This window comes from Lonchura striata, chromosome 1, assembly GCF_046129695.1.
Source record: "Lonchura striata isolate bLonStr1 chromosome 1, bLonStr1.mat, whole genome shotgun sequence".
In the NCBI taxonomy this organism is placed as follows: Eukaryota; Metazoa; Chordata; class Aves; order Passeriformes; family Estrildidae; genus Lonchura; species Lonchura striata.
The window spans coordinates 46,989,870-47,015,507 of record NC_134603.1 but is presented as its reverse complement, the minus strand read 5'-3'; the positions used below and the strand labels follow the sequence as shown (position 1 = coordinate 47,015,507).

Sequence of the window (25,638 nt, the reverse complement as noted above, 5' to 3'; positions counted from 1 at the left end):
CAAATATCCAGTGTAGACTATATTTTCCATATTTTTGCCACAACATAATCAGGTATTGTCCAAAAGGCAGAAGAGAATAGCGTTATTTTTACTAACATGAGTAGAAGAAATGTTCTTTGTCTTCCCATCAACATTTCTGTGCAGAACTTTGTTCATGCAGTCTAGTAAGATTTACCATGTTGGTCCTTTCTATCAGCTCTTTGTTTACAAAAGAACATTTCTTTTAATACTGCTTCAAATATAGAAAATAGCAAAAATAGTCTAATCTACAAATCCTGATACCAATTGTTTTAATTAATTTTAATTTTTTTAAATTAGGTTGGATTAAGTGAGTTTACTATTAATCCAATTATAGCTTTCTTTTTTTTTTTGTTTTGAGGAAGGGTGTTTGTTGGGTTTGTTTTGGGTTTGGTTTTTTTGTTTGTTTGTTTGGGGTTTTTGTTTCTGTTTTCTGTTTTCATTGGCAAAACAAAGGGCATGAATTTTAGTTTAATTTTTCTGTTTGTGTCAGGGGAAAGAAAAATTTTAGGAATGGATGCCCAAATGAAGAAGTGATATAAATTAAGTGTTGCATACAAAGATAATATCAGTTTATTTAGAATAAGGTGACAAAGGAGCTCTGGAAATCACACAATCCTACTCAGAGTAGGTCTAATTAGATCAGATTGCTCAGGAACTCGTTCCTCCAAGCTTTGAACACCTCCAAAGATTGGAATGCCACAGCTACTCATGGCAACCTGTTCCAGTGTTTGACTGCCTGCATGACATATTTTGTCTCCAATATCTAATTGACATTTCCCATGTTTCAGTCTGTGCCTGTTGCCTCTGTCCTTTTTCTTTGCACCTCTGATGGGAGTCCAGGTCCATCCCCTCTGTATTCTCTGATCCTGTAGTTGTTGGTAGCAATAAATTCACCCTCTTCTTCTTAATGCTGAAGAAACCCAACCACCTTCTTGGATGTCATGTGCTTCTGTCCCTCACCATCTGTGTGGGTCTGCCCACAACACCTGTTGTCGTATCACAGACTGGGTCCATGTGGTTGATTTGAGAGTATTTTGCCCGAGTAAACTATGCTGGATATGTCCCATCACCTCCTTGTCCTTTGTCTGTTCTAAATGTGTTCACTGGCTCTCCTTCCCCACTGAGCAATTGGCCTCTTCCCCCATCAGCTTTCCTTTTGCTGCTCCTCTATGCTTGGAATCTTTCTTTTTGCACATCACCTTCCTTGCTAGTTTTAACTCTGCTAAGCTTTGCCGTTCTTAAGTCTACTTTTGCATATTTGGGCAATGTCTTTGTATTGCCACCAAATAGCCTGTCCCTGCTTTCACCTTCCATGCACTTTCTTTTTGAGTTTGAGATCAGTCAGGAACTCCATCTGTGCTGGCCTTCTGCCATGCTAGCATGTTGGAAAAAACTGTTCTAGTTCTAGTCCACAAGAATCAACTCTCTTGGTCCCCTTTCCTACCCAGGACACTTTCACACAGGATCTTCTTAAGCAGCTCTCTGAGCAAGGACAAATCTGCTTTTCAGAAGCCCAGAACTGTAATTCTGCTATTTGTCTTGTTTACTTGTCTTTCTTTCATGCATTCAAAATAGCTTCTGGATTACTTTTTTTAATTACCCTGCTGTGTTGTCCATCTGGCATCTTCCCAAAGCTCTGTCTGGGCTAAGGCCACTCATGTGCCACTGGAGTGAGCAGTGCTGAAGAACTTGCAGAGTCCTGAGTGCCCTGCTCATGAACTGCTCACCAGCCCATGCAGGAAATGCTGTGTCCCTGAATTGCAACATCCCCTAAGGAGGAACTAAACAGGGAGTGGGAGCTGGGGGAATTGTTTTAGTTGCTCCAGGGCAGAGCTTCCTGCTCTGGTTCCCTGGCACTTGTGTCTGTGAGCTCATCAGGGTGCCTCATGACCATGATTTACTCAACTTGTACTTGCCATCACTGCTCTAGTTCAAATTACTTAGGATTTTTTTTTCTGGTATGCCTAAACCACATATTTATAGAGATATATACTTTTCTAGTGGAAAATCTATTTTGTGCTGGCTGGACTGTTCAGTTTTTGGATTCTTCTGGTATTGCTGATCTTAGACACAAGATAGTCAGAAAATTAATATATAGGATAAGAAAAAATTAATGTTGCCATTTCTTGAACAATATATACATAAGAAAGATATTCTTACAATATATATGTAAGAAAGTAGCCTAAAAGGAGATACTTTAGGGTATAAAGAGATGTTTTTCCAAAGGTTTTTTTTCAATGGGAGGAGGGGTTTATAGTGCTTTAAGAAAAAATTCAGATGCTTTATGTGAGAATACCAGGATTCAGAGCCCTGTAGAGAACAGATGGTTAAAGAACACTACATGATGATTGATTCTTTATTACAGTCATATTCAATTCTTTTCCCCCTCTTAGTTGTATATAGAAACAGTGTAAAGGATGTTATTGTTTCTTAATTCTTCCAAGTTCCTCTCCTTATCTTGTCTTATCGTTTTGTTTTATTTTGCACAGCATAACACAGCTGGGATTAACTGTGAGAAGTGTGCAAAAGGTTACTATCGTCCTTATGGTGTTCCAGTGAGAGCTCCCGATGGTTGCATACGTGAGTCCTTCTCTATGGAGTATCTTCTCCTGGTGGCTTGAGGGGTTTGGGCTATAATCAAGGCATAGGATATGTCTTTTGGGGGAAGAAAAAATGAAAAAATGGACAAAAGATGTTGGAGAGGAGCTACAAATTAAATTCTGTGTTGCTTTAAACCTTTTAAATTATATTCTTCTCAACTTAGTGTCATATGAGCTTACTCAGAACAGCAGAAAGATAGAAAATAGGCCATAAAAGGGTACGGAGGAGATAGGACCATGGAAACCTGGGATATTGCTACACACCCCGCAGTGAGGAGGACCTCAGAACCCCTGGGAAACCATTCTCATCTCCTGTTCTTGTGATCTTGTTTCTCTTAGCTCTCTGATGTACATGTGAGCTATCTTTTGACCCTTGGTCACTTGAAAATTTTATTCTATAGCTCAAAAAAATCACAAGGATCACGACTCTGATCTCATGCAGTGCTGAGCCCATCGACTAATAAGTGATGCAATAGGGTAATTACTGATAGAACATTTGAAAAAGAACCGATATAGGTAAGAGGAAAGTGTTGGATTACAAGGAGGCTGAAGGAGCCATGTGATAGGAGGTAGGAGGAAACTACAGTTATGCTGTGCTTGGGGATTGAAAGGAGTGGGAAAGCAGCAGAGCTTTGCGTGTAGTGTGTAAATGAAAGTGAATAGTGTGGTGCTTAGCCTAGACTACAGAGAGAGATGAGTGGCTGCCACAGAAAAATAGCTGTGGAGGAACAACATGCAGCTTTTGGAATTAAAAACTCCTAAATGCTCTAAGAAAATAACATGGGTTTTTCTTTTAAGGGAGGTATTGGTGATATGTAAAGACTTGGGAAATGTTAAGTCTTTAAATAATGAGTCATTCACATCTGCAGGTTTGTTGTTACAATGCCATTGTGCACTGCTGTAAAAGGCCAATTGATTATTTTTTAATGAGTGCCTAATTGCTGATACTTTTACTTAGCCTGCAGTTGTAACTTGGAGCATGCAGATGGCTGTGAGGAAGGGTCTGGCCGCTGCTTCTGTAAGCACAATTTCCAGGGAGACCACTGTGAACGCTGTGCTGATGGATTCTATGGTTACCCATTTTGTGTCTGTAAGTATACAAGTAAAATTCCCTCTTTTTCTGCATTAAAGAGTGAATGGTTTTCATTGCTTTTGACTTGGTTAAAAAACATCTGGTATTTCAGCTTCACATGTTTATATGTTCTGATAAATCAGTTCTTACAATACTGAAGAGAGTTGGGTTTATTTAACAAAATAATAGTGACTTGAAAAACAGAGATTGTGCTGCATTTTCAAAATTTTGAAATCATTTGAGACATCAGGTTTACAGCCTGATGAGTAACTTGTGAACTCACTGAATTGTGAACTCCAGTCCTAAAGTCCTGAAAAAATTGTTTAAACGTGTGTCAGGATTTTTAGGAATAAAGAACACCTGCACAGAGAAGTAGAACATGACTGTAATGACAGAGAGGGGAGAAAAAAGGTATGTGTTCTCCTTGACACCTCCTAGAATGTGGAACTTGCATCTCTGATAAACAGTGCTTTTCCTATAAAAATTACATCTGAAATAACTGAGCAGAAAATGTAGCATCAGGATTGATACATAAAAGCTTCCGACTCCATGAAAAGATTGCAGAAATGCACCAATGGGATGTTTTGTGCCTTCAGGAAAAAAGATGTGTGTTTCTGACAGCTGGCAAAAAACAAGTGTTGCTCTGGGGCAGGATCTGAGCTCTGACTAGAAGAGAAGTACCACAATGGAAACACAAGAAGAGGGAAAACAATACAAAACAAAGGAAAAAAAGACAAACTGTGAAAGCTGAATGTTGTTTGAATTCAATGGCTGTGATAGAATAGTGTCAATACACTGCATTCACAACTCATATATCTTCTTGATACACATATATCAGAACTCATATCACAACTCATATATCACAACTCATATATCTTCTTGATTGAAATCTGACATTTTTAAATTAGTTCAGCTCAGGTAGACATTGATTTGAGTCCCAGTGATGTGTGTAGCTCATTAACTTTAGATTCCATGTCAATGCAAGAAAATTTAAGAATAGGAAAGACAATCTGGAGGACTCTCCAGTACATCTTACATTAAGATGTACATGTCATAAATTATGGCAGTTTGTGTAGCAGGTGGTAATGCCACATAGAAGGAGATGGACCTTCAGCTGGAAGCAGGAAATCTGAAATAAATACAAAGATCCTTAGATAATTCTCACAATGCTGTCTAGTGTAAGAAAGCTTTCTGTACAAAAGGATAAGGAGCAGGAAAGCAACCTGCTGGCATTTCCAAATGGTGTCTGGCCTTTCATACTGCTTTTTTGAGATGGGAACCTTGTATCTGAATTGGGAATCAAAAGTGCTAAGTCTCTTACCTCTTTCCTAAGAAAAACTGAAGTTTGTTACTAAGCTGAAGTTGGTTACTAGAGTCATATGAATATCATGCTCTTGGTATTGATGGTAGAGGATTTCATTTTTTGCCATGATTTTTAATGTGTTTGTTTCAAATGTTCCTTGTTGTTTCTTTTGTTTTAAAGATGCTCCTGTATATGCTTCTACTTCTTCAATTCCAAGTGATGGTGTAGCTGGTGACATAATAGGCAAGTTCTTGGTGGTTTTCCCCCATTTCACTGTTTTTCCTCATGTTGCTATTTTTTACTGTTTCAGTGGTGCCTGCTCTTTTGTAGAATACTAGAATAATTGAGTTGATTTTTAGGTAGCAATTTTGCCTCTGTTGGTATTTATCTTTCAAGACAACTTTTGTTCTTGCCAGAAGTTCATCATACTGTCACATTTATACCAAACAGTTAGGTGGGCTATCTCCAGAAAGAGTTATGGATCAAAATAACTTCAGCGAGCCCCTGGCAAACATCTGCAGGAGGAGCTGACCATCTTGTTTGGTGCACTTAAGAACACATCCATCAAGTCTTTCTGACATGTACAACTTTCTGACATGACAACCACTGCTTTGTGGTGTAAATCTCTTTCTTGACGCTAACTGGCCTCTGCCTCTGGACTGTTCTCTCTCACCTGGCAAATTGTATGTTGCCCTTGGCAGTGAAGGACTTTGATTTCTAAGAAAGCTTCATATTTCTTGTTTAGCCCACTGCAAAACTTCCTGAAATCCATAAAATTATTCCCTTGGTGGGCTTATATTTTTTAGCCTATATTATCATTCTGCACAACAGAGATATCATCACAGCTAGCACTTAATCACTTGCATACATATAATGCACTTAACCTTGGTACAGCATCCAAAATAATTTCCCTGGTAGGTCTCTGAGTTGCATATCCCCTTTTCCCACAAATTTTTAAAAGGAAGAAAAAAAAAATCTAAAGGAAAGTGAATCAATATAACAGGAGAAAACAGATCTTGAGCTCTTTACCATTTAAACAAGCAACATCTGAATTTCAAGGCATAAAAAAGGCATCTGCCTCTAAATGGAAGTTTTAGTAGAAGTTGTACATTTTTGCTGTCAGACTAAGCACAATTGCAAATTGTGGTTTTTTGAATGAGATTTTGCACGTAAGACTCCTACAAATAGGGTATTTTTATTCAAGAATAATATTTACTAAGTACTGATCTATTTTTTGCTGCAAAATTACAAGGAATTCAGGGATTATATGCACTCACTTTCTTTTTTTCCTTTTTCTTTCCTGTTTTAACTAGAAGGAGGCTGCAAACCAGGGTATTTTGGCCCACAATGTCTGTGTAAGTGGCGTAGTTTCTTTGACACTTGGAGCCTGTGCTCCAGGATAAATGCCAACTTTTGGCTTCCAAAGGAAATAAGAACTTTAAGATCATAATGCTGCAAATATTTTCTTTACAAATGTGCTCTTCAGCATGCCAGTGCCACGGTGCAGGAGTGCTGGGCAGTGACTGTGATGGAAGTACCGGGCAGTGCAGATGTCGAACTGGATTTGCGGGGTTATCCTGTGATACCTGTGCAGCTGGCTACTTTCAGTACCCCTTCTGCCAGGGTAAGCCAAACATTCTCTTTTGGCAAGCATATCCAAAACACCAAGTTTTATACTGAAGGATGAAGTTATTTTGCCATAGAGATGTATTCATAACAGGCGCTCCCAAAACTCACAAAAGTCAAAGAAGAATAATGTGACGAGGGGAGATTTTGATCTAAAAATTCCCGTTTCCTTGGTTGCTGTCTGCTGTTTGATGCAGCTGCCAGACTTTAGTTTGTGCTTGGATTTAGCAACGTTGATTAAACTTAAAATAAATTTGGAAATATTTCTGTTACTTATTCTTGTTTTTTTTTTTTTACAAGTTGTGTTTAATATGGGTTTGCAACGTCACTTTGATGCACCAAGCTACCCTATTTAATAAATACTAGAAAACTGACTGGTTTTGAACTTTAATAGCTGTTTCTTTACAGTCTTTTTAGGTTATTTATTGACCACTCCCACTTGAGATTGTAAAGCTAAACAATGAATTGTTTTGCTTCAATCCCATAAGTGATGGAACTACTCTCAATAGTTGGCAAACCACTTGGGACTGATAAATCAGACTCTCAGTGGGACCAGGCCAAGTGTAGTGCTTTGACACCAATAATTGAACTTTGAACCTGCTTCCTTGCTCTTTAATTTATGTTTTCTTTGTTCCTGAATTGTTGCAGATGTGAGCAATCAATAAAAGCTGCTATGAATCCATGTAAATCTGATGGGAAAATTGTTGTCTTGTTGAGCATCAGGGAGCAGGGAGTTGCTTTTACTTCTCTTTTTTTCAAATGTATTTTTATTTTAAGAAAGACAAAAGAAGAGAGCCATACAGAGGCTGCCTCTGAAATATATTTTCTCATTGGCAGTGTGTGAATGTAACTTGTTGGGTACCCAGCCCGAAGTCTGTGATTTTCTTGGGAGGTGCCTCTGTCGCTCAGGAGTTGCTGGACTTCAGTGTGACAGCTGCCAGCCTGGCCACCACTCATTCCCTGCCTGTCAAGGTAAGCCTGCTGATCGCATATACAGCATCAAACAGCACCCTGAAAAGGCAGACAGCAGTGCTTTCCAGGACAGCAGCCAGAGCAATGTTCACAGCAGCAATTGGGCAACTTCCTCTTGTGCTCTAGAGTGAAATCTTCATATATTTTAATTCTCCAATTTCAGGCCTTTTTTAATCCTTGTGGTCAGACTCTTTGATGTACCCTCAGTCAGCACAGCTGTCTAACTAATAACCAAAGCATTTGAGATCTGTTCTTACATAGAGGCCCACAGCAACAGGTCACACTTGACTGCTGAGGAACCAGCATAGCAGAACTGTGAAGCACTGGTCTGCTTTTGCAGGGAGTATTTGGTACCTTGTTTGGTACCACAGTTTGGTACCATGTAAAAGGAGTGTTCTGCAAATTTGAAAATCTGAAGCTCTTATTTTGCCCTTCGTGGTAGTTTCTCACTCATTTTCAGATAATTTGACAGGAGCTAACCCAACCTGTGTCCACGTAGGCATGAAACCTAAAAGATCTCTTTGGAGTTTCCCACCAAGGACTATCTTGCTTTTTTGCAAGACAAGGAAATTAATAGAGTATAACTTTTGAGTGTCATAATGGATTTGTGTGCTTATGAGGACTTCCATCAACTCCTCATTGGCCCTAGGTTTTGTCTGTCTTTAAAGTGAATGAGAGAGGGAGCCCTTAATCCTTAGTAATTTTTCCATTGAGAAAGAATATTGCAGATTTCTGGTATGTGTTTTCCTGTGCTGATTAACAAGACTTATATATAAAATAATGATTTGCTTTCTTCTCTCTTGTTATTTTTGGCTGTGGGCTATGTCAGTCTTATTCTTTTGGGTTTTTACAGTTGTTTATCTCCTATACAGGGACAGCAGAATTCTTTATACCCTCATGCCCTGATTTCAGCTAGGGTAGAATTAATTTTATTCCTAGTACTGAGTATAGTGCTGTTTTACCTTTTTTCCCCAATTCTTCTCCCCATCCCATAGGTGGGGTGTGAGTGGTTGCTTATACTTAGTTGTCAGCTGGAGTTAAACTGTGGTACCTTGCAAAAATGAGCTACGTTGTGTTACCAAACACAATGGGTAGAATAAAGAAACACCATATGATTGTGGGTTTTATGGTCTGGAGTAGATGAACATTTTTAATGAAAAACATAAAATCAGGATTCTGCATTGGTACATGCTGTTCAGTGGTTTTAAAATAACCTTTTTTATTTTCATAGAGCAAAATCAAGTAGCAATCTTGAAGCAAATCAAACCCATATTGAATATGTTTGATCTTTGAACACCAAAAGCTGAAAAGAGACATAAAAGCTTAAAAGAGCATGCAAAAACAAATTGTAAAAGACAGATAAAAATACTTGAAAAGACAGTCAGTGGGATTACTCAGAACTGCTGCATTTCACAGTTTGTTCAGTTAAAAAGAACTGCCATGGGTTTAAACATAAATTAACACAGCATGCTGCAAGCTGTGGGAGAAAGTGAGCAGCCCAGCCTGCTACTCCGGTAAGGAATTGCCATCTTCAAAAGAGAGACAGATCTATATTTTTTGGGCTGCTGTGACTAGAACTAATATCTCTGGTCATGACTTGTTGAACTCAATAGAAGCTTTATTCAAATAAAGTGATATCAAAACAGAGCCTTTAAACAAAACACTAATACTTAAAATTAGGAGAGAATGATATACGATAATCAAATTATGGGTGACTCTAGTGTAGGTATTGTTCTTGGAAGCTTCAGTGTTTATATTTCTCTTACACTAACTTCCTAGTAAGCCCTGTGTCTTTCCAAGCATCTTTAAAGTAAACACAGCAAAGTCAGATGTCTTTGACTGCAGCAGAAAGAGAAACCAAAAGAGGGAACCAGAAACATGAACATGTAACAGGAAGACAATGTTTGCTTTATATCTCTGTCAGTCAGCCTTTTGTGGTTAACTGCATCCAAGTGGTTAACTGCAGAACTTCATCTTGTACCTGGGACAGCTGGGATGCCCAGATGGGGTCCCATTCCTGTACCTGTGAAGTGTGACCTTGTGGAACATTCCAGAATCATCTCAAGAAAATAGCAGGGCTTGTCTTTAGCTGTTAGCCCAAAATAGTGGTAACTCCATGAGAAGTTCACTGTTATAGCTGACAACATATACATATTGAATATATTTTTAAAGGTTTTTTTTTTAAGCATTTCTCTCATGTGACATTCTTCCAAAATGTAAGATGGATTTATATCCCTTACATGTGTTTTGCAAGGCATCAAACACATTATAGCTGTGAGTTACAGAACTGCAAGAACCAAGATTATCAGTGGTTGAGGTCAGAATTGCAGAATAACCGTCTGTTTTGGGATATTTATTTTTGCTGGTAAAATTATGGGTTGTCTGGTTTCCTGAATGTAAATGATTGACTTACATTCAAAGGTAAGTTTTTTGACAAATTCTAGATTTAGACATGTATCTGTTATTTTTTTTTTTTCTCTGTGCAGCGTGCAGTTGTGATGCTGTTGGCTCTTTGGGGAATACCTGTGGTCCTGGAGGGCAGTGTCTGTGCTGGGGTAACTATGCTGGGCTGAGATGTGACCAGTGTGCTCCAGGCTATTACAGCTATCCCAACTGCTTGCGTGAGTAAAAGCCTTCCCTACTTTTACCAGGGTTTTCTTTCCTATTTCTGCAACAGGGAAGAAAATAAATCTTCTCAAATATATTTCCATTTAAAAGATTTCAATTTTGATGGCACAAGAACTTTAAGAAAATATCTGTCTGTTCCATAAGTTAGTGCTCTGTTTTTCCAAGTGACTGCTTTGCATACAAACTCAAATACTATAAATCAGGCTAAATACACATTTTAAAAATCATTACTAAAGGCTTCTGCTGTCTTGGAGTTTAAAGTATTTGAGTCTCTCCAAGGTAACCATAATAAAAAGCCCTTTCAAGTTCATACTGGCTACATTGTGCTTCTGCTCTACTACATTCCACAGCCTCTGTTTTCAAAAGATCTTTCAATATGTTTGTTTTATGAAGGTGTCAACAGCGAGTGTGACCCTGCAGGTAGCGTTGGTTCTCACTCTGTAAGTATTCTGCCACTGCAGCTAACAGTGCATGTTAATAATTCATGTGTCTTTGCTGAGCACATCCAGCTCATTGCTCAAACCCTGAAGCCTGCTCTTAGGATCTAGAAGAATTGCAGGTGATTGTTTGAAGAGTAGGAGTAGAAATGAACTGCATGTTTTGTTCTTTGATCCTACCAGTGCAAAGCCTTGTCAAGGATGGGGGGGTTTGTCTTTTATATATAGAATATGCAATCTGTTTATGTCTTTTTTGTATACTCTTAATACTAACATATACATGAAGATGCAAGCCTGTGCATGTCTCAAAGACCTTGTGGGTCTGGCCTGCAGCAGGCCTTCAGGATCAAATTATTCTTGAAAAATGATTACATCTTTGTTGCCATTCCACTATTATTGTTATTAATATGATGATGGTTATTAGTAATTTCTTATTACCAGAAATTACAGGTATTGTTAAATGTGTGGCAAAGACCACCTAGAAGGTGAGTCTGATGGGTGGTAGGAGTACCTGTGTAGGCTTCTGTGTATCCTCCACCAGTAAAGAAAAGATTAAATATGAAAATTAATTAGTATTTTTAAGGAAATATGGGGTTTATTCCTTTTGGAAGCTAGTTAATACTTTAGAGCAGTTCTAATAAAACTATAGAAGAATTGGAAAGTACATCCTTTGGGACCCTCAAAATAAATTAGATACATACAAAATATGCAGAGTGGAACAATCCTGTGCTGATAGTGTGAGAAAAAAAAATCTAAGATGTCTGGATCGGCCTGAGATCCATGTATCTATAAAAGTCAGTAAACTGAATGAGCTCTTAACAATATTAGGTTTTTCGTAGTAGCAAAAATCAGTAAATTTTTTATTAAGCAGGTATACCCATATAAGCTCCTTTCTCTTGTTAGGGATATTGTCAATGTCTCCAGCATGTCGAAGGTCCTACCTGCAGCAAATGCAAACCCTTGTATTGGAACCTGGCCAAAGAAAACCCTGAGGGATGTACAGGTATGGCATCATGGCAAATTTATTTGGCTTATGAAATGTGGTCATATTTATTCTCTGACACTGTCTGTGGTGCTCTTTGTGACTCTCACAACTCTTATTAGCAGTAAATTACCCATGATACCAGCAGTTACTTTCAGAAACCAGGCCATCATTTCATGGGTGTTTGCTGAGTATTGAACCAGGGTGTGCTCTGAAGTTCCAGTGACGGCCCTGTGTCAGATCTACTGGAGCCAGACAGGATTTTTACCTGTAACCTGAAATCAGAATTTGGCTCATTGTTTTGAGAAAAATAAAAAGTGCTTTTTCACTTTATGTTATTTCCTAGCTTAGAGTGTAAAACCTTCTTGTGGCCTCAGGGTGTGACAGATCTGTTATGGATTTATATCTGTATAATAACCTATGATTGTCAATGTTTTCCAACAGGGAGTGAGTGTTTTTCAGGCAGATAATAATAATTAATGAAAATTTAAAAAGGCAAGGATAAAAAAATATATAAAGATTCTCTCCAACTGTTTCCTTTGGAACAGATTCCATCACAACAGCCACTTAGGATTACTAGCTTTAGAACTGATAATAGTGTCATTACATTTTTTACTTTAGATCTCTAAATACTAAACACCTCCTCAAATATTAAGTACTGCACTTTCCATGTAATTCTCTGCTTTCAATCACAGAGTCAATACTGGGTTTGTCCAAACTTGTAGCTTAGCATTGTTCCTCCCTGCACTATTTTCTCCATTTCTGTTTCATATGGAGAGTTGATTTGGTCCCAGAATAGCACTGCAGAATAGAAGGTGCCAGTCAGACTGGAAGACATGGTTTTGTATCAATTGTCTGAATGTTCCAAGAAAGAAAACATTTGTAAATTCAAACTCAATACTGTTTTTGTCAAATACAAGTTAAACCACTTTAAAACACACTAGTAAATCACATATACTTAGAAGTCTTCATTCTTTCTCCTTCTCTTTTTCTTCTCACCTCATACCAGTGTCTTGTCTGCTGTTCTGAACTTTCCAGAATAAAATCCACCTTGTGGCACCTTGACTCAAAATTGCAGATTCAGGGTGGTGGGGTTTTTCCCTGTAAAGTATCATGAAAAGATGAAATGCAGATGTCTTTTTTTTTTCATCTGTGCAGCTTGTCAGTGTGATGTGAGTGGAACACTAAGTGGAGTTGCAGAATGTCAGCAGGTAAAGAGAAACTAAAATAAATATATTAATTAAATTGATTATTGTAAAGATAAATTATTTTAACAATTTCTGAGGTAGAAATCTTAACACTATTTATTGCTTTTGAACATAAAATAGCTAGTTTTATACATCAAAAGATCAATTTTACACATCCTAGGGATGTATAAAGTTTTTAAAAAATTTTTTCTTCTTGAGTTTATGTATTTTCTAGTCTATTTCTGAAGATGATAAATGACAGAGATAATGTCCAAATAATGTTTTTTTATGTGTTTGGGGTTTTTTTCCTTTTGTTTTATGTTTGGTTGGTGTTTTGTTTTTTGAGATTAGAAATTTCTTCCTCTTTAGCATTAGAGAGAATTCAAAGCATTGAGAGATTAAAGTTCTGGAAAGGTACTGAAACATTTTTGATGGAATTTATTTTCTTCACAGGAAAATGGGCATTGCTACTGCAAATCTAATGTTTGTGGAGATTCCTGTGATGTTTGTGAAGCTGGTTATTATGCTCTTGAAAAAAAGAATTATTTTGGCTGCCAAGGTACAAAAAAGGACATCTCTAGTGGAACATTTGCACTAAACACAGAAGTCTTTAGAATTCCCTAGGCGGTACTTTTAGAATGGGGATGTTTGAATTACTCAAGTGCACAGCATTTTGCACTGGTGCTGGTGCTGTAACCTTGCTTGTGACTCCTCTTTTGCCTTTCAGCAGGAGAAGGAACAAGGCAGATGTTACTGCTGTGCTTCCCAATCATTTTGTGCATGTATGAGAAAACAGGGTCCTTTTAGACTATGGCATAATTCTTGTTTAGGAGCACTCAGCCTTTCAATCCAGCTTGAAATTTTTAGCCTTGTCATACTTGTTACTTAGTACAGCATATATTATACCTCATTACTAGAGGTGTCCTTTAGTTTGTGCCTGAAGTCCTGTCTCCTGTAGAAAGTCATTCACTATTGTTGTCCAGTGTCAATTGCAAATATGTATATTATATGAATACAGAAACTGCAATTTTGTCAGGTTAAATATTGGGGTACCTGACTTTGAAAAATTAACATCTTGCAATTTTTGTGAGTTAGGTTTTAGATTTGGTTTTCAGTGGAGTTTTTTAACATATTCCTTGTTTGTGACATTGCTGCAGAGATGCTGACTTGCTAGGAAAACATTTGAAAAGCAGTACTGCAAAACTGCAGCCTTGCATTTAGCAATGTGGCAGGTTGTATTATTTGAGGTTTTTTTAAAAAAGGGACTTTTGTCACATTCTAAGGAGAAATTTAAAAGGAAACAGGCACAAACACTGGAAGCTCAAAATAATTTCAGCTTATGCACATGTATGAAGTTGTGTTTGAAAGAGTTTAAAGGGCTCTGGGGAGTCATTAATGGTGTTTAATCAGCTGAAGCTGTGGTGTGTTTGCTGATAACTCCCATTCCTCTTTTTCTGACTGGCTTCTCTTGGCATGCCAGGCTGCCGCTGCGATGTTGGAGGATCCCTGAGCCCAGTCTGCTCCCAGCCCTGGGGCAGCTGCCGGTGCAGGGCGCACGTCGTGGGCATCACCTGTCGGGAGTGAGTCCAGCTGGGCTGCTGGCACAGCTTCAGCACAGTGCCTTGTTGTACTTTCGTGTGACGTTCTGGGTTTGTTGATGATTAACTTGGTAAATCGCACTGGTTATTGATATTAATTTTCCTGGGAAGTTTCCTTAAATAACCAGTTCCAGTTTTGCAATAATACTGCATATGTATCTATGTATCTATCAAGAGTTGTATAGGAAAAGGTAAGAGGAAAGCTGTAAAAGCTTCTGGAAAGAAAATTCACATTGCATCCCTCTTACCAGCTGTCTTGAATCTATGAGCTGCTATCAGAATTCCTAAGCCATCAGCAGATCACCTCCCTTCCAGTGTTTTTTGCCCTTAAATGTAGATAATAAATGACTGGTAATTCTTTACTGATTTGTTGCGGGTTTTTTCCTTCTTGAAAGGCCTGAAAAAAACTATTTTTTTCCTGATCTGCACCACATGAAGTTTGAGATTGAAGATGGTACTACTGTCCAAGGAGGGAAAATTCGGTTTGGCTACGATCCTCAGGAATTTCCTAGCTTCAGTTGGAGAGGATATGTGCGGATGTCCTCTATACAGGTAAGCTGGTATTTCACTCAAGACTTCGGGGTGAAAATGAAAACAAAAGTACATGGCACAATGTCTTTATACTTTATATGTGTGTGGAAGGTCATGGAAAAAAGACAAAAAAAAGGACAGGATCTGACTAATCCAAACTCTTTGGCACTGTGTTGCTGTTTGAATTAATGACTGCTGGTATTTTTGTCAGGTCATTTGCATGTTGCTTGTGCAAATATACTTTCTTCAGAAATGTTCTTTGAGGTTGGTTTTTTTGTGAGACAGTTGTAAAGAGGGAACTTACAGCTTTAAACTCTATAATAATAAGTGCAGAAATTATTGTCATGCCAAGAACAGTGAAAACAGCAGAAGATTAATGCTTGGCCAAGTAATTTGAATTGCACAGGTCTCTAAACATAAGATTTTCAGGTAAATCCATGTTCTGTCTCTGAAGTCATCTTGCACTTGAATTTACATTGGGTAGAGAAGAGAGAGGTGCCAACTTTTATTATTATTCACATTACAGCAAACAGGAAAATGTGTGGTTCAGTAAAAGAAGCTGTGAACAGGAGCATATTGGCAACACTTACTTAGTTTCATGACAGACTATGAATAAAATAAACAACAGCTGAGGGAATAAGTAAATCACAGGTAGAAAGTCACAATAATTTCTCTGAGAAGGGCCCTTCTGACTTTGGATTGAGCTGCTGATCAAATGAAGCAGAATTTTAAAACAGTAGCTTTGAGTAATAAATGGGATTTATTCACTCACCTTGAAAGCAGGGCTTTGGTATAGTCATGTCCAGCCTCCATTTGTCCAGGGACTAATGAATCACTATAGAATGGGACAAAAGCACATAACCATTGCACAATGATATACTTTATGTTCTTCATTTTTCAGTCTTTCTTCTTTTGTTGTTTCAGTCTTGGCTTTTTTTATCCCAGATAATTTTTGAATTTTTAGTATTATTCCACATTGGTAAATGAAGGCAACTCTTTGGTATCTGTGATTTCATAATGCCTGCTTTCTAATTCAGCTGCTTTTTGCATTTCTTTTCTGGGGGTATTTTGTACAGGCTTTTTGTTCTCTTCTCAGCTGTGGGAAACAGAGAAAATGTTTGCATTTGGGGAAGCAGAGTGGACCACAGTGGTGGGGAGTTCACTGTGCCACAAGTAGCTTGGAAAGGGACAGCAGGTGCATTGTGATGGGTGAACTGGTGGGAACTGGATAGTGAGGGGAGCTTTAGGATTTAGGATGGAAAGAAAGGTACCAAACCCATGAGATTGCACCAATCCTGTTTTTTTCCTAATCCACCACTGACGCTTAACATGTCTCTTAGTTTTTCTGAAAACTAAATAATGGCGCTCTGTGAATGCAGAGAATTTTGTGGGTCGGGAGGTGTCAGTTTGGCCCCAGGACAAGGATAGCATTTCTGCTATTACAGCCCTACGCAACTGTAGGATCTGGTAGAGGATCAACAGATCCTCTCAGTTTCAGTGACAGTCTGAGGTGTCTGTATGCTGTGGGATCTCAGACTAGGATTAATGATTGTGGCCTGTTCCTTGGAAAGGCAGGAATGGAAACAGCCCTTGATAGCATATACCTCCTTTATGGCACAAGTGGGGAGAATAACAGTAAAATACTGTTGCTATGTCACACTAACACACATTAGTTGAGCCATTCTGTGTCCTTCTAGATCAGCTGGTATTCAACAAGAGTTTTATTTCACAGGGGATTTTATTCTATGCTCTTTTGTAAGCTGCCTGTGCCTTTTTGTCTTTGCCAAGTGGTTTTTCTTTCTCTGGGTGATAGTAACAAGTAATATACTTTCCATTCCTCCTTTTTCCCTTTCTTTTTATTTTTCCCAGCCAGAGGTGGTTATGCCTATCACTGTGGCTTCCCCTAAGCTCTTCCACCTAGTCCTCCACTATGTCAGTCTGGGCTCAAAAAGCTCTAAAGGGAAGATCTCTGTTGCTGAGGGAAAACATATTGGCACTAATTATACTTGTAAGTGAATTAATTTTCTCACTAGGCTTCCCTGTCTTCCTCTATCATACATCAGCATTGCCATTCCAGTATATACTCTTTTGCATGTGCCTCTTTCTTGTAGGACCTTAGTCTGGTGCTTGCATGGCTTCTGACTGTTCCTCAATTCAGCACTTTATGGCTGTTTTTGTTTATTAACTTCCATTTTTCAGAATGAAGTCAGGATAACTTTGAATGTGGAAAAATCAAACCTCTACTTATTTCGCATTATCCTGAGGTATATTAACCATGGAGGGGAAACATTGTCTGCTCGCATATCTGCTTGTCATTCTCAGCCTGGAGCAGGTAGGTGTAACTCAGCACTGCAACAGCTCAGGTGAATGTTGGATCAGAGAAGACATTCCAAGGTGCACCTAAATCAAGTCTTTAATGTTGCTTAAAAGGCATCACTTTTAACAGTGTCAGTGCTTTTGGGCTTCTCCTCGTACATTTTTGCTGTGTAATTGATGTGGCTGTGTTTGCATGAAACTCCTGCTTGCAGTAGTAATCGGCATTTTTTTCTTCAAATGTTTGCCACACTTAGCACTTTCAGTCCTGTTCTTGGAAGCTCTCAACTATTTTATGAAGGGGTTTTTAAGAAGGGGTTTTAGAGAAGGGGTAACAACACTTTGTTTGGTTTACATGCCTTTAATATTCAAGTTTTAAATGTGGCCTTTGCCTTCATTCAGTGAGTAGGATTTGTTTAAAATTATGAACCCAGTCTACCAAGTTAGTTCTGATTACAGAACTCAAAACATGTGATGCCTTTCAGGCCCTAATAAAAGGTAATTACTCCATATCCTTTGAATGGTAGAGGCATACCTATAGATCCTTTTAGAAATTCAAGACAAAACTGAAGACTTCACAGACACCATTCAGCAGAGTGGCAGAAATTTGTGGTCATCACTGGCTTCTAATGGCTGGGAGACAGGGAACCAGATTTTGTCTGTATCCAGGATCTTCAAAGAAGAAACCTTTAATATTCATAACAGTTGATCCTAATGACTTCTATTTGACAAAGCATACCACAGCTTTAGAGCATAGAGTCACAGAATTATCTGGGTAGAAGGGGGCTTAAAGATCATCCAGTTCCAGCCCCCTACCATGGGCAGGGACACCTTCCACTAGACTAGGTTCCTCAGATCCCCATCCAACTTAGCCTTGAACACTGCCATGGATGGGGCATCCACAACTGGCCCATCATCTCTGCCTAGAAGTTATCTGTCTGTAAGTAAACATTTTAGATACTACTGAGAACCTCCAACACCTGAAGCATTTGACTTAAAGTCACATTAGAATATGGAATGTGTCAGTTGAACATATTGAGAGTCAGTGCAGAGAGAAGTTGAATGGAAAATTATGGAAGGGGAAACTGAAAAAGTGACCATTTCAGGTATTGCAAAATTGGCTATTGCATGGGGCAGAACTCTGCTTTTCTGTACCAATTTGCTCAAGAGCAATAAGAATGAAAACAACAACCACTGCATAGTCTGTGTCTGGTCAGGTGCATTGCTACTGCATATTGACTGAAAATCATTTATCAACTCCTGTCAAGCAAAGTTTAGTGGACCAAATTATTAATCCAGCCCACTAGCAAGTAGAGATATTTTACACAGTCACTTATGCTTTATACTTGATTTTTTTTTTTTTTTTTTTGGCAGGGGCTGCTCAGAGCAAAGAATTTGTCTTCCCACCCAGCAAGGAGCCAGCTTTTATCACAATCCCAGGAAAAAGCTCCACAGAGCCTTTTTCACTGGCTCCAGGCATGTGGACTGTCAGTATAATGGCAGAGGAAGTCCTCTTGGTAAGAAAACAATTGAAGAAAACAACTGCTTGAATGTTGTCATGAAGTTACCGCTTAGGAGTTGTTTGCAGGGAAGAACCCTGCAAGCAAGAGAAATTCAGCACTAGTGAAAGAAACAGAATACAATTGTGAAAATTTACACTTCTGCCTCCTATTTATTTTCTGATTTTGTCCTGCTCTAATTTTTCTTCTCCTTACAGTCTATCTGGAATATGTACCTTCAAATGATAAGGTATTATTAGCATACAGCCTAAAGCATAAATGCTCACAAAAATTAGTAATTTTTGCATATCAGATCTTGTGTCTAGAGTTTAACTCAGCCAAGGAATTAGTTTCTTGACAAAAAGTCTTCATAAGAGTATTGTAAAATGGACTGCTGCATTATGAGCAGGTCAATGTCTGACTGCTTTTATCCTCCTATCTTTTCTCTCCTTTCTTTCACTGAAAAATTGAAAAAAATTTCTAGCAGCAGCTCTAAGAAATTGCTGGAGAATGAGAAATTGTTTGGGATGATAATTTATGAAAAAGCTTAAATATATATGATCACAAAGACAGCATACTGAAATTCTTACGTATTTTGTACAGGGATAAAAAGCAGTGTCTCCAGTCATTAAGCCTGAGGCTGTATTAAATTTGTGAAATGCCACATAAAGTGTTAGTAAAGAGCTTGAAAACATATTTCTTGCTGAAAGTGACAGTATTATTGTGCTGGGTTTTTTCACTAATACCTTTGAAAAGGTATATATTAATAATCTTTGCCCATGATATTCTCACATTAACAGTTATACTTAAGCTCTAATATATTAATTTAAGTAAGCAAGGCAGAACAAAAATATACCAGCTTTTGAAGGACATCTTAATAGATTACATGGAGTATTTTCATCAAGTCATCTGGGATATATGAATCTCCTGTGTGGAGTCGCCCAGAGCTGAGTTGTGTGCTCGTGGATTGCACTCATGGATGAAAACTGCAGGCATCTGGCTGTGTGTTACTGAACTGCAGGGAAGCTCCCTTCAGTGCACTGTCTTGTACATGATGGGAGACTGGCTTCAGAGTTTCCCTGATCCCAGGGCAGCTGCCTTCATGCCATCTTTCTGAAATTACAGACTTAGGGAAACACATTCTGATGTTATTGGCCCAAGCAGGAACAGAAAAAGCCCCACTCACATCTTGCAGATAACCTGTGTACAAATTGTTTATGTGATTGGTTTCATTCTTTGTTACATTGTGAAAGCCTGGAGATGTTCTTTTTATCAGTGTTTGAATGCTTTAGTATTTGTTGTATTCTTTGTTCTTAGGATTATCTGGTGCTGTTACCGAGTGATTACTACGAGGCATCCCTGTTGCAGATGCGCATTACAGAGCCTTGCACGCGTCCCAGGCCTGCTTCAGCAGAACAGTCAGTAGATGTGTTACAGCCTAAACCAGTCCCTGAGTTTATTTTGTTATCATCCTGCTGCACATGAAAACTATAATAATTCTGTGTTCTGGTCTTTTGTTTTTGTGTTTTTTTGGTGTAAGCTGCTTGCTCTATCAGCATTTGCCCCTGGGCAGATTTTCCTGTGTCCTTGGTTCAGAGGCAGTGCAGTTCAGACACGGGGGAGAATCCAGAATACCTCTGCGACAGCCAGCTCCCAGTCAGCCAGTGATGGCCCAGATCACTGGAAGAGAGGTCAGATTCCTGCCTGCTAATTGCAGTCCCATCTGTGCTGTTGACTATAAACCTACCAGACTAAAATAGTTGCAGATTTACAGCTCAGGATTTTCAGATCTTAACATATCCCTAAAACTGACTCTGCACCGACATCTGCATTTTACACAAAACTATATAAAAGTATCAGTGTAGGCAGATTTATAACTATGACTGGAGTGGACATTCCACTCTAGCAAAAGCATTTCATTAAATAAAAATTCTTCTCCTTTAGGCATACTGGCTTGTTCAGAAGAAATGACATAATGATTTGTCAGCAGAAATGGTGTACATACATCACTCTAAATTAATCCTTTTTCTTTCTTAAATAGCTACACTTAGGTAAAATGTTTGCTTTACTGAAAAACAAGCCAAAGCAATTATGCCACTGCTGTAGGTCCTTTGAAAGCAAAGCATGTTTTATGAAATGAGATCTACTAGAGTGTGTTTGGCAAAAAACAAGGTATTTTTATCACGTATGTGATAGTGATGTGAAATGATTATAGCCTCTATTACTGTGCTCAGATATTTCTTTTAAAAATATCAAGTGCAGCAAGAATACCCATATGCCACAGGCTCTCGTGCTTCATCACTGATGCATGTGCAAAATTTACTGGTATGAATAATTGCAGTGAAGTCAAGAGGGATGTTGACAGACTTATTTACATGTTTAAGTGTTTGTAGCCTAAGGAAATACTGAGAAAAATTTGAAAATAATTATGTAGTCAACTGAAACAAAACCTTTGTAACCACAGCACTTAACTACTTAGAAGTATTTTGCATCATATATTGTGTTAACCACTTTGTGCAAGTAGCCTAATAGAAAACCTTGATGCTTCAAAGTGTTATTGTTTTCAGGAGAAGATACTTTCACTCTTCAGGGAGTAGGGAATCAAAATACAGCATTGCTATAGTAGGAATTTTGCGTTCCTGGAAAATTTACTGAGAAGTAAACTCAGTTTCTGTGTGTTGTTAAGGATAGCTTAGAGATGATGGTGACAATTTTTTAGCATCATAACATTTCTTCCCTTTCTGCTGGGGAGAAGATAAATAATAATATAGCAATTTCCCAGGGTTATTTTACAGCTTTCCTAGAACTGTTATAGTGACAGCTGTTTTTTGAAGTTGTTTGACTCTTGCTAGAGGACAAAGTGATATTTATAAGCATTGCTTGCATTCTGCTGGATGTCTTCTGTTGAGACACTGCAGGACTGGCTCTGGGCTAATGCTGAGCAGTCAAAAGAGCAGGAAATGGGAGCCTCCTGCAAGAAAAGGGAGTGAAAGATTTAACTCCTTTTTTTGTTTTTCAATTATTTTGACCCAGGTCAATTTAGAGATGACCATAAATGTTCCTCAAGTGGGTCGCTATGTTCTGGTTTTTGAATATGCCAATGAAGAGGATCAGATAAACACTGCAGAGGTAACAGTACATAGCCCTGGACCTGTCACTGAAGGCAGAGTGAGAATATACAGTTGTAAATACAGGTAAGAGTTTCTGAAGTAATCACTAAATGATTAAATAAGCATTTGGAATGTAATTATACTTTTTATATATTTGAATCCATTTTACCATGTAGATTGTTCAAATTCAGGGTGATTTAAAAGCAAGTCCAAGATTCAGTGGATTTTGTAGAGGTTTTTAATTCTCTTTGTGCAGTCAGCTCATTAAATATTGCTACTGCTACAATGGATTGTTTTTCTATTCAAAGGGTTACTTTTTTATATACATTTTTTAATCCTTATAAACTACTAATCTCCAAGTCCAGTGGAAGAACATCGCTGTTGGCTACAGATGCCTGCACTGATTTTCTTCAGTTAAAATTGTCTCCAAGGACTTTGGCTATAAAAAAATGTAGCAGCCAGATTTACAAGAGTATTCCCACCGTTTCTAACAGCATTTGCTGAAGCAGAAGTATAAAGGTCTCTGAAATTTTGCCTGTAATCATGCTCTGGCTGATAGGCTGTAGGCAAGGTCTTCAGCCAAATGCTTCTTTACCCTTGTTGACTGAAGAGGTTACTGCAGATGTTCCTGCACAAGAGATTTTCCCTGTCCTGAGTGAGATTGTCGTTAACACTTGAGCACCTCAGCTTATTTTGAGCCCTTGGGAGAGCCTACCCAGTGCCAGGGGACTGCCAGATATGCAGCCTTTCTTCCCATGAGCCAACTGCTTGGCAGAATGGAGGCTTAGGGGTATTCAGGATGAAATTGCTCAGTAAGAAAAAACCTTTTCATCAGCATGTTTGTGGTACAAAGCACAGCCATGTGGAGCAGTGACCTTGTCAGGTTCTTGCTGGGGAAAGCTCTTATTTTAGCCTGTTACATAACACTATGAGCCCAAACTTCTTGCTATAAATCTTCCATTTTACTGGGGTTTTGGTGGGTTTTTTTCCCCAAAACACCCTCATTTTTTCCCACATTTTATGGGCTGATTTTAGACATACTTGTTTGTTTATATGATACATTAGAAACATGTTAATGGAAGTACAAAGAAAGCCCTTGCTGCTTTAATGTAGCAATGCAGCAAATCCCTTCTGCAGACATTCTGCCTGAACTGAGTGGTCACATTGTGAATGAGGTGCTGTGTCATCTTTCCCAAACAGGAAGGTGCAAATCTCTTCTGATAAAAAAATAAATCAAGCAATGACATAGTGAGGTACATGTAGATAACAGTAACTTGCAGAATTTGTATTATATTGTGCCAAACTTTCTTATGGCTCAGTGAGCTTGAATATTCCAAATAAAACATAGTAAGAGAATAAAACATCACAGGCTTTGAGTAAATCATGAGTAAGGGACCTATATTTCTCTAGTTTTACATGTCCCTAGCCCTGAGCTGACCTTTTCTCTGATTTTTGCTTTAAACAAGAGCAAAACTTACATGTTCTCTGGTTTGTAGAGGAAGCAATTCACATCTTCAGAGGCACATGGCAGTAGTGGAAAGGTGCAAATGCTGTGTGCGGCACCTGAAGGAGCACGGCCCAGGCAGGAGAATATTAGTTACATACCACAGTGTGTAACACCACGTTACTCAGTGTGAAAATGTCTGCAGGTAGCATCAATGAGTGGTTTTCTGTCCACATCCTACTAAGCCAGTAGCTCAAACGGGTGTCTGAGCTGAGATCTGGAGGCTTCAGCTCTAGCCCACCCAGGATAAGCAGTGTTTTGTGCGTGGTAGATCCTGTGTCTCACTGGTGAGGACAGTGCATGTTCCACAGTGGCCACAGACAGGTTAGTTATGGTCCAGCAGGAGGGACAGGTGCTGTGGCTAGCCGGGCAGTGAAGCTAGGTGACAGCCTGAGCAACGTGGCAATGCCAGCAGGCTCATCCTTAATCCTGCTTTCCACCTCAGTTTCCTTTGTCGCAGCGTTGTAGTTGATGACAGGAATCGCGTTGCAGCCTATGACCTTCTGGCAGACACAAAGATACGTCTGAAGGCCTCATCAAGTAATTTTCTTCTGGTAAGTTGACATTTCCTTTTCCCTTTGGTAATACTTGTTCCTTGATGGGGTAAACAAAGATACTTGTCTCCCTACGTTCACATTCTGTAAGGTAAGATGTGAAATTATGTATATTAGATGCTTGTCTAGACATGTTTTATATACACCCCAGAATGCTGAGGCAAACTTGTCAAAGACAAACAGAACTTTGCCTTTATTGGTAAGGTTTTTTCCAGCTTTCTTGTGCTTTATTTCAGTTCCCCTTTCTCTTCTACAAGTAAACATATTCTGGTAGCTTTTATACATAATTTTTTATTGTCTTTTTTTATCTTTCATTTTTTCTAAATCCTCAAAATCCATGTCTCTTACAAAATTCAGGTAATAAATACATTTATTTAAGGTAATAAATACATTTATTTCAGGTAATAAATGCATTCATTAATCATATAGCTTTTAGATATTTTAAATAAAAATCTGCACTGACCTCTCTTGGCCGCACCAGGAATATACTTTTCTAGAGATTGAATTTTCTTACATGTTGCTTCTGCTTTCTATTTTAAAAACACGAGGTTTGTGAAAATCTTGAGCTGTAATCCACCTAGAAACAACTAGTAGAACTAACAGCTTATGCATGCTTTCTTCACTTCATGAGTCAGTATAAACGGATACCTTTTACATTTGCTGTTAGCTTCCTGCAGCAACTGCTGTGCTAACAAGATCCAACCTTCACAATCTTTAATTGTAAAGGCTGTCCTTAGCAAAAGATGGGAAAGGGGAAAAGAAATGCTTCTGATATGTAGGCACTGATCATGAAGTCAATGGCAGCAGTTTTGGGGTTAAAGGCATTCATGTGTTCCCTTCATGCAGAGCAGAGAGGCAAATGGGAGCCACCTCCAGTGCTTTCCCTTATGTCCTTACCACCATGGGTACAGCAGGACTACCAGATCCATTTGTGCATGCCTACTTTTAGTTAAAATAAAAAAATCACATATGAAGTCTTGTTTCTTTTGAAACAAGCTCTGAATCCTGGGAGAGAAATCCTGGTGCCACTGAAAGTCAGTCCCATGGGCTTCGCACGAGCGAGTGTTTGTGCCTTTATTTGAGAAAGTCTGGGAGTTCCCCCAGGGTCCCAAAGTCTCTAAGGGCTTTTCCCTCCTACCTCTCTACATTCCTTGCCTTGCTTCTCAGGCTTTGAGCTAGTCTTCTGTCTTTCCCTTTACCACACATATATACTTTCCTTTTATTTATTTCACTCCTGAACATCCAATATTCCCTTGACAAGGACAGAAAAAATACTATTTAACCCCGAGGCATTGAGGTGCAGGGAGGTAAAGGGATCCGAAATCTTGCGGGAGGTCCACAACAGAACATGGCTTTGGGCTCATATCTCCCTTTGCTAAAATTAGGCTTTATCCTTCCTGTTCATGCCTGGCCCTGTTATTTATTATATTAATTGTGCCTTGTGCTTGTTTTTCAGCACAAGGTTTGCATTATATCAGCTGAAGAATTTTCTCCAGAATATGTGGATCCTAAAGTACAGTGCATAGCTGCTTACAGGAGTAACAGTGATGGAAGGTAACTTGCTTGATTTTATCCTTCCTATTATCTGAGGACAACCTTGAAAGGTAGAATAAATTGTGTTTTGATTCTTCTGAGTGAAGCTTTTCTCAGTGACTCACAGGTGATTTGTAGGCCACTTCTGTAAAGTAGTCTTTGTAAAGA

At 38.6% G+C, this 25,638-nt stretch overlaps 1 protein-coding gene across 1 annotated transcript in view; it reads left to right on the top strand.

Annotated features, from left to right (window-relative positions):
* LAMA3 (laminin subunit alpha 3) overlaps positions 1–25,638 on the top strand; it is a 106,536-nt gene that overhangs the window by 26,175 nt on the left and 54,723 nt on the right. Inside the window, exons 9-28 of the mRNA XM_031503734.2 lie at positions 2,511–2,601; positions 3,580–3,711; positions 5,177–5,239; positions 6,310–6,351; positions 6,483–6,620; positions 7,460–7,594; positions 10,081–10,215; positions 10,616–10,662; positions 11,563–11,662; positions 12,800–12,852; positions 13,282–13,387; positions 14,309–14,408; positions 14,822–14,978; positions 16,827–16,965; positions 18,645–18,787; positions 20,087–20,187; positions 20,310–20,460; positions 21,803–21,963; positions 23,829–23,937; positions 25,394–25,491. Coding sequence (XP_031359594.2) covers positions 2,511–2,601; positions 3,580–3,711; positions 5,177–5,239; positions 6,310–6,351; positions 6,483–6,620; positions 7,460–7,594; positions 10,081–10,215; positions 10,616–10,662; positions 11,563–11,662; positions 12,800–12,852; positions 13,282–13,387; positions 14,309–14,408; positions 14,822–14,978; positions 16,827–16,965; positions 18,645–18,787; positions 20,087–20,187; positions 20,310–20,460; positions 21,803–21,963; positions 23,829–23,937; positions 25,394–25,491 — 2,201 coding nt within the window. The remainder of the gene's footprint in view (positions 1–2,510; positions 2,602–3,579; positions 3,712–5,176; positions 5,240–6,309; positions 6,352–6,482; positions 6,621–7,459; positions 7,595–10,080; positions 10,216–10,615; positions 10,663–11,562; positions 11,663–12,799; positions 12,853–13,281; positions 13,388–14,308; positions 14,409–14,821; positions 14,979–16,826; positions 16,966–18,644; positions 18,788–20,086; positions 20,188–20,309; positions 20,461–21,802; positions 21,964–23,828; positions 23,938–25,393; positions 25,492–25,638) is intronic.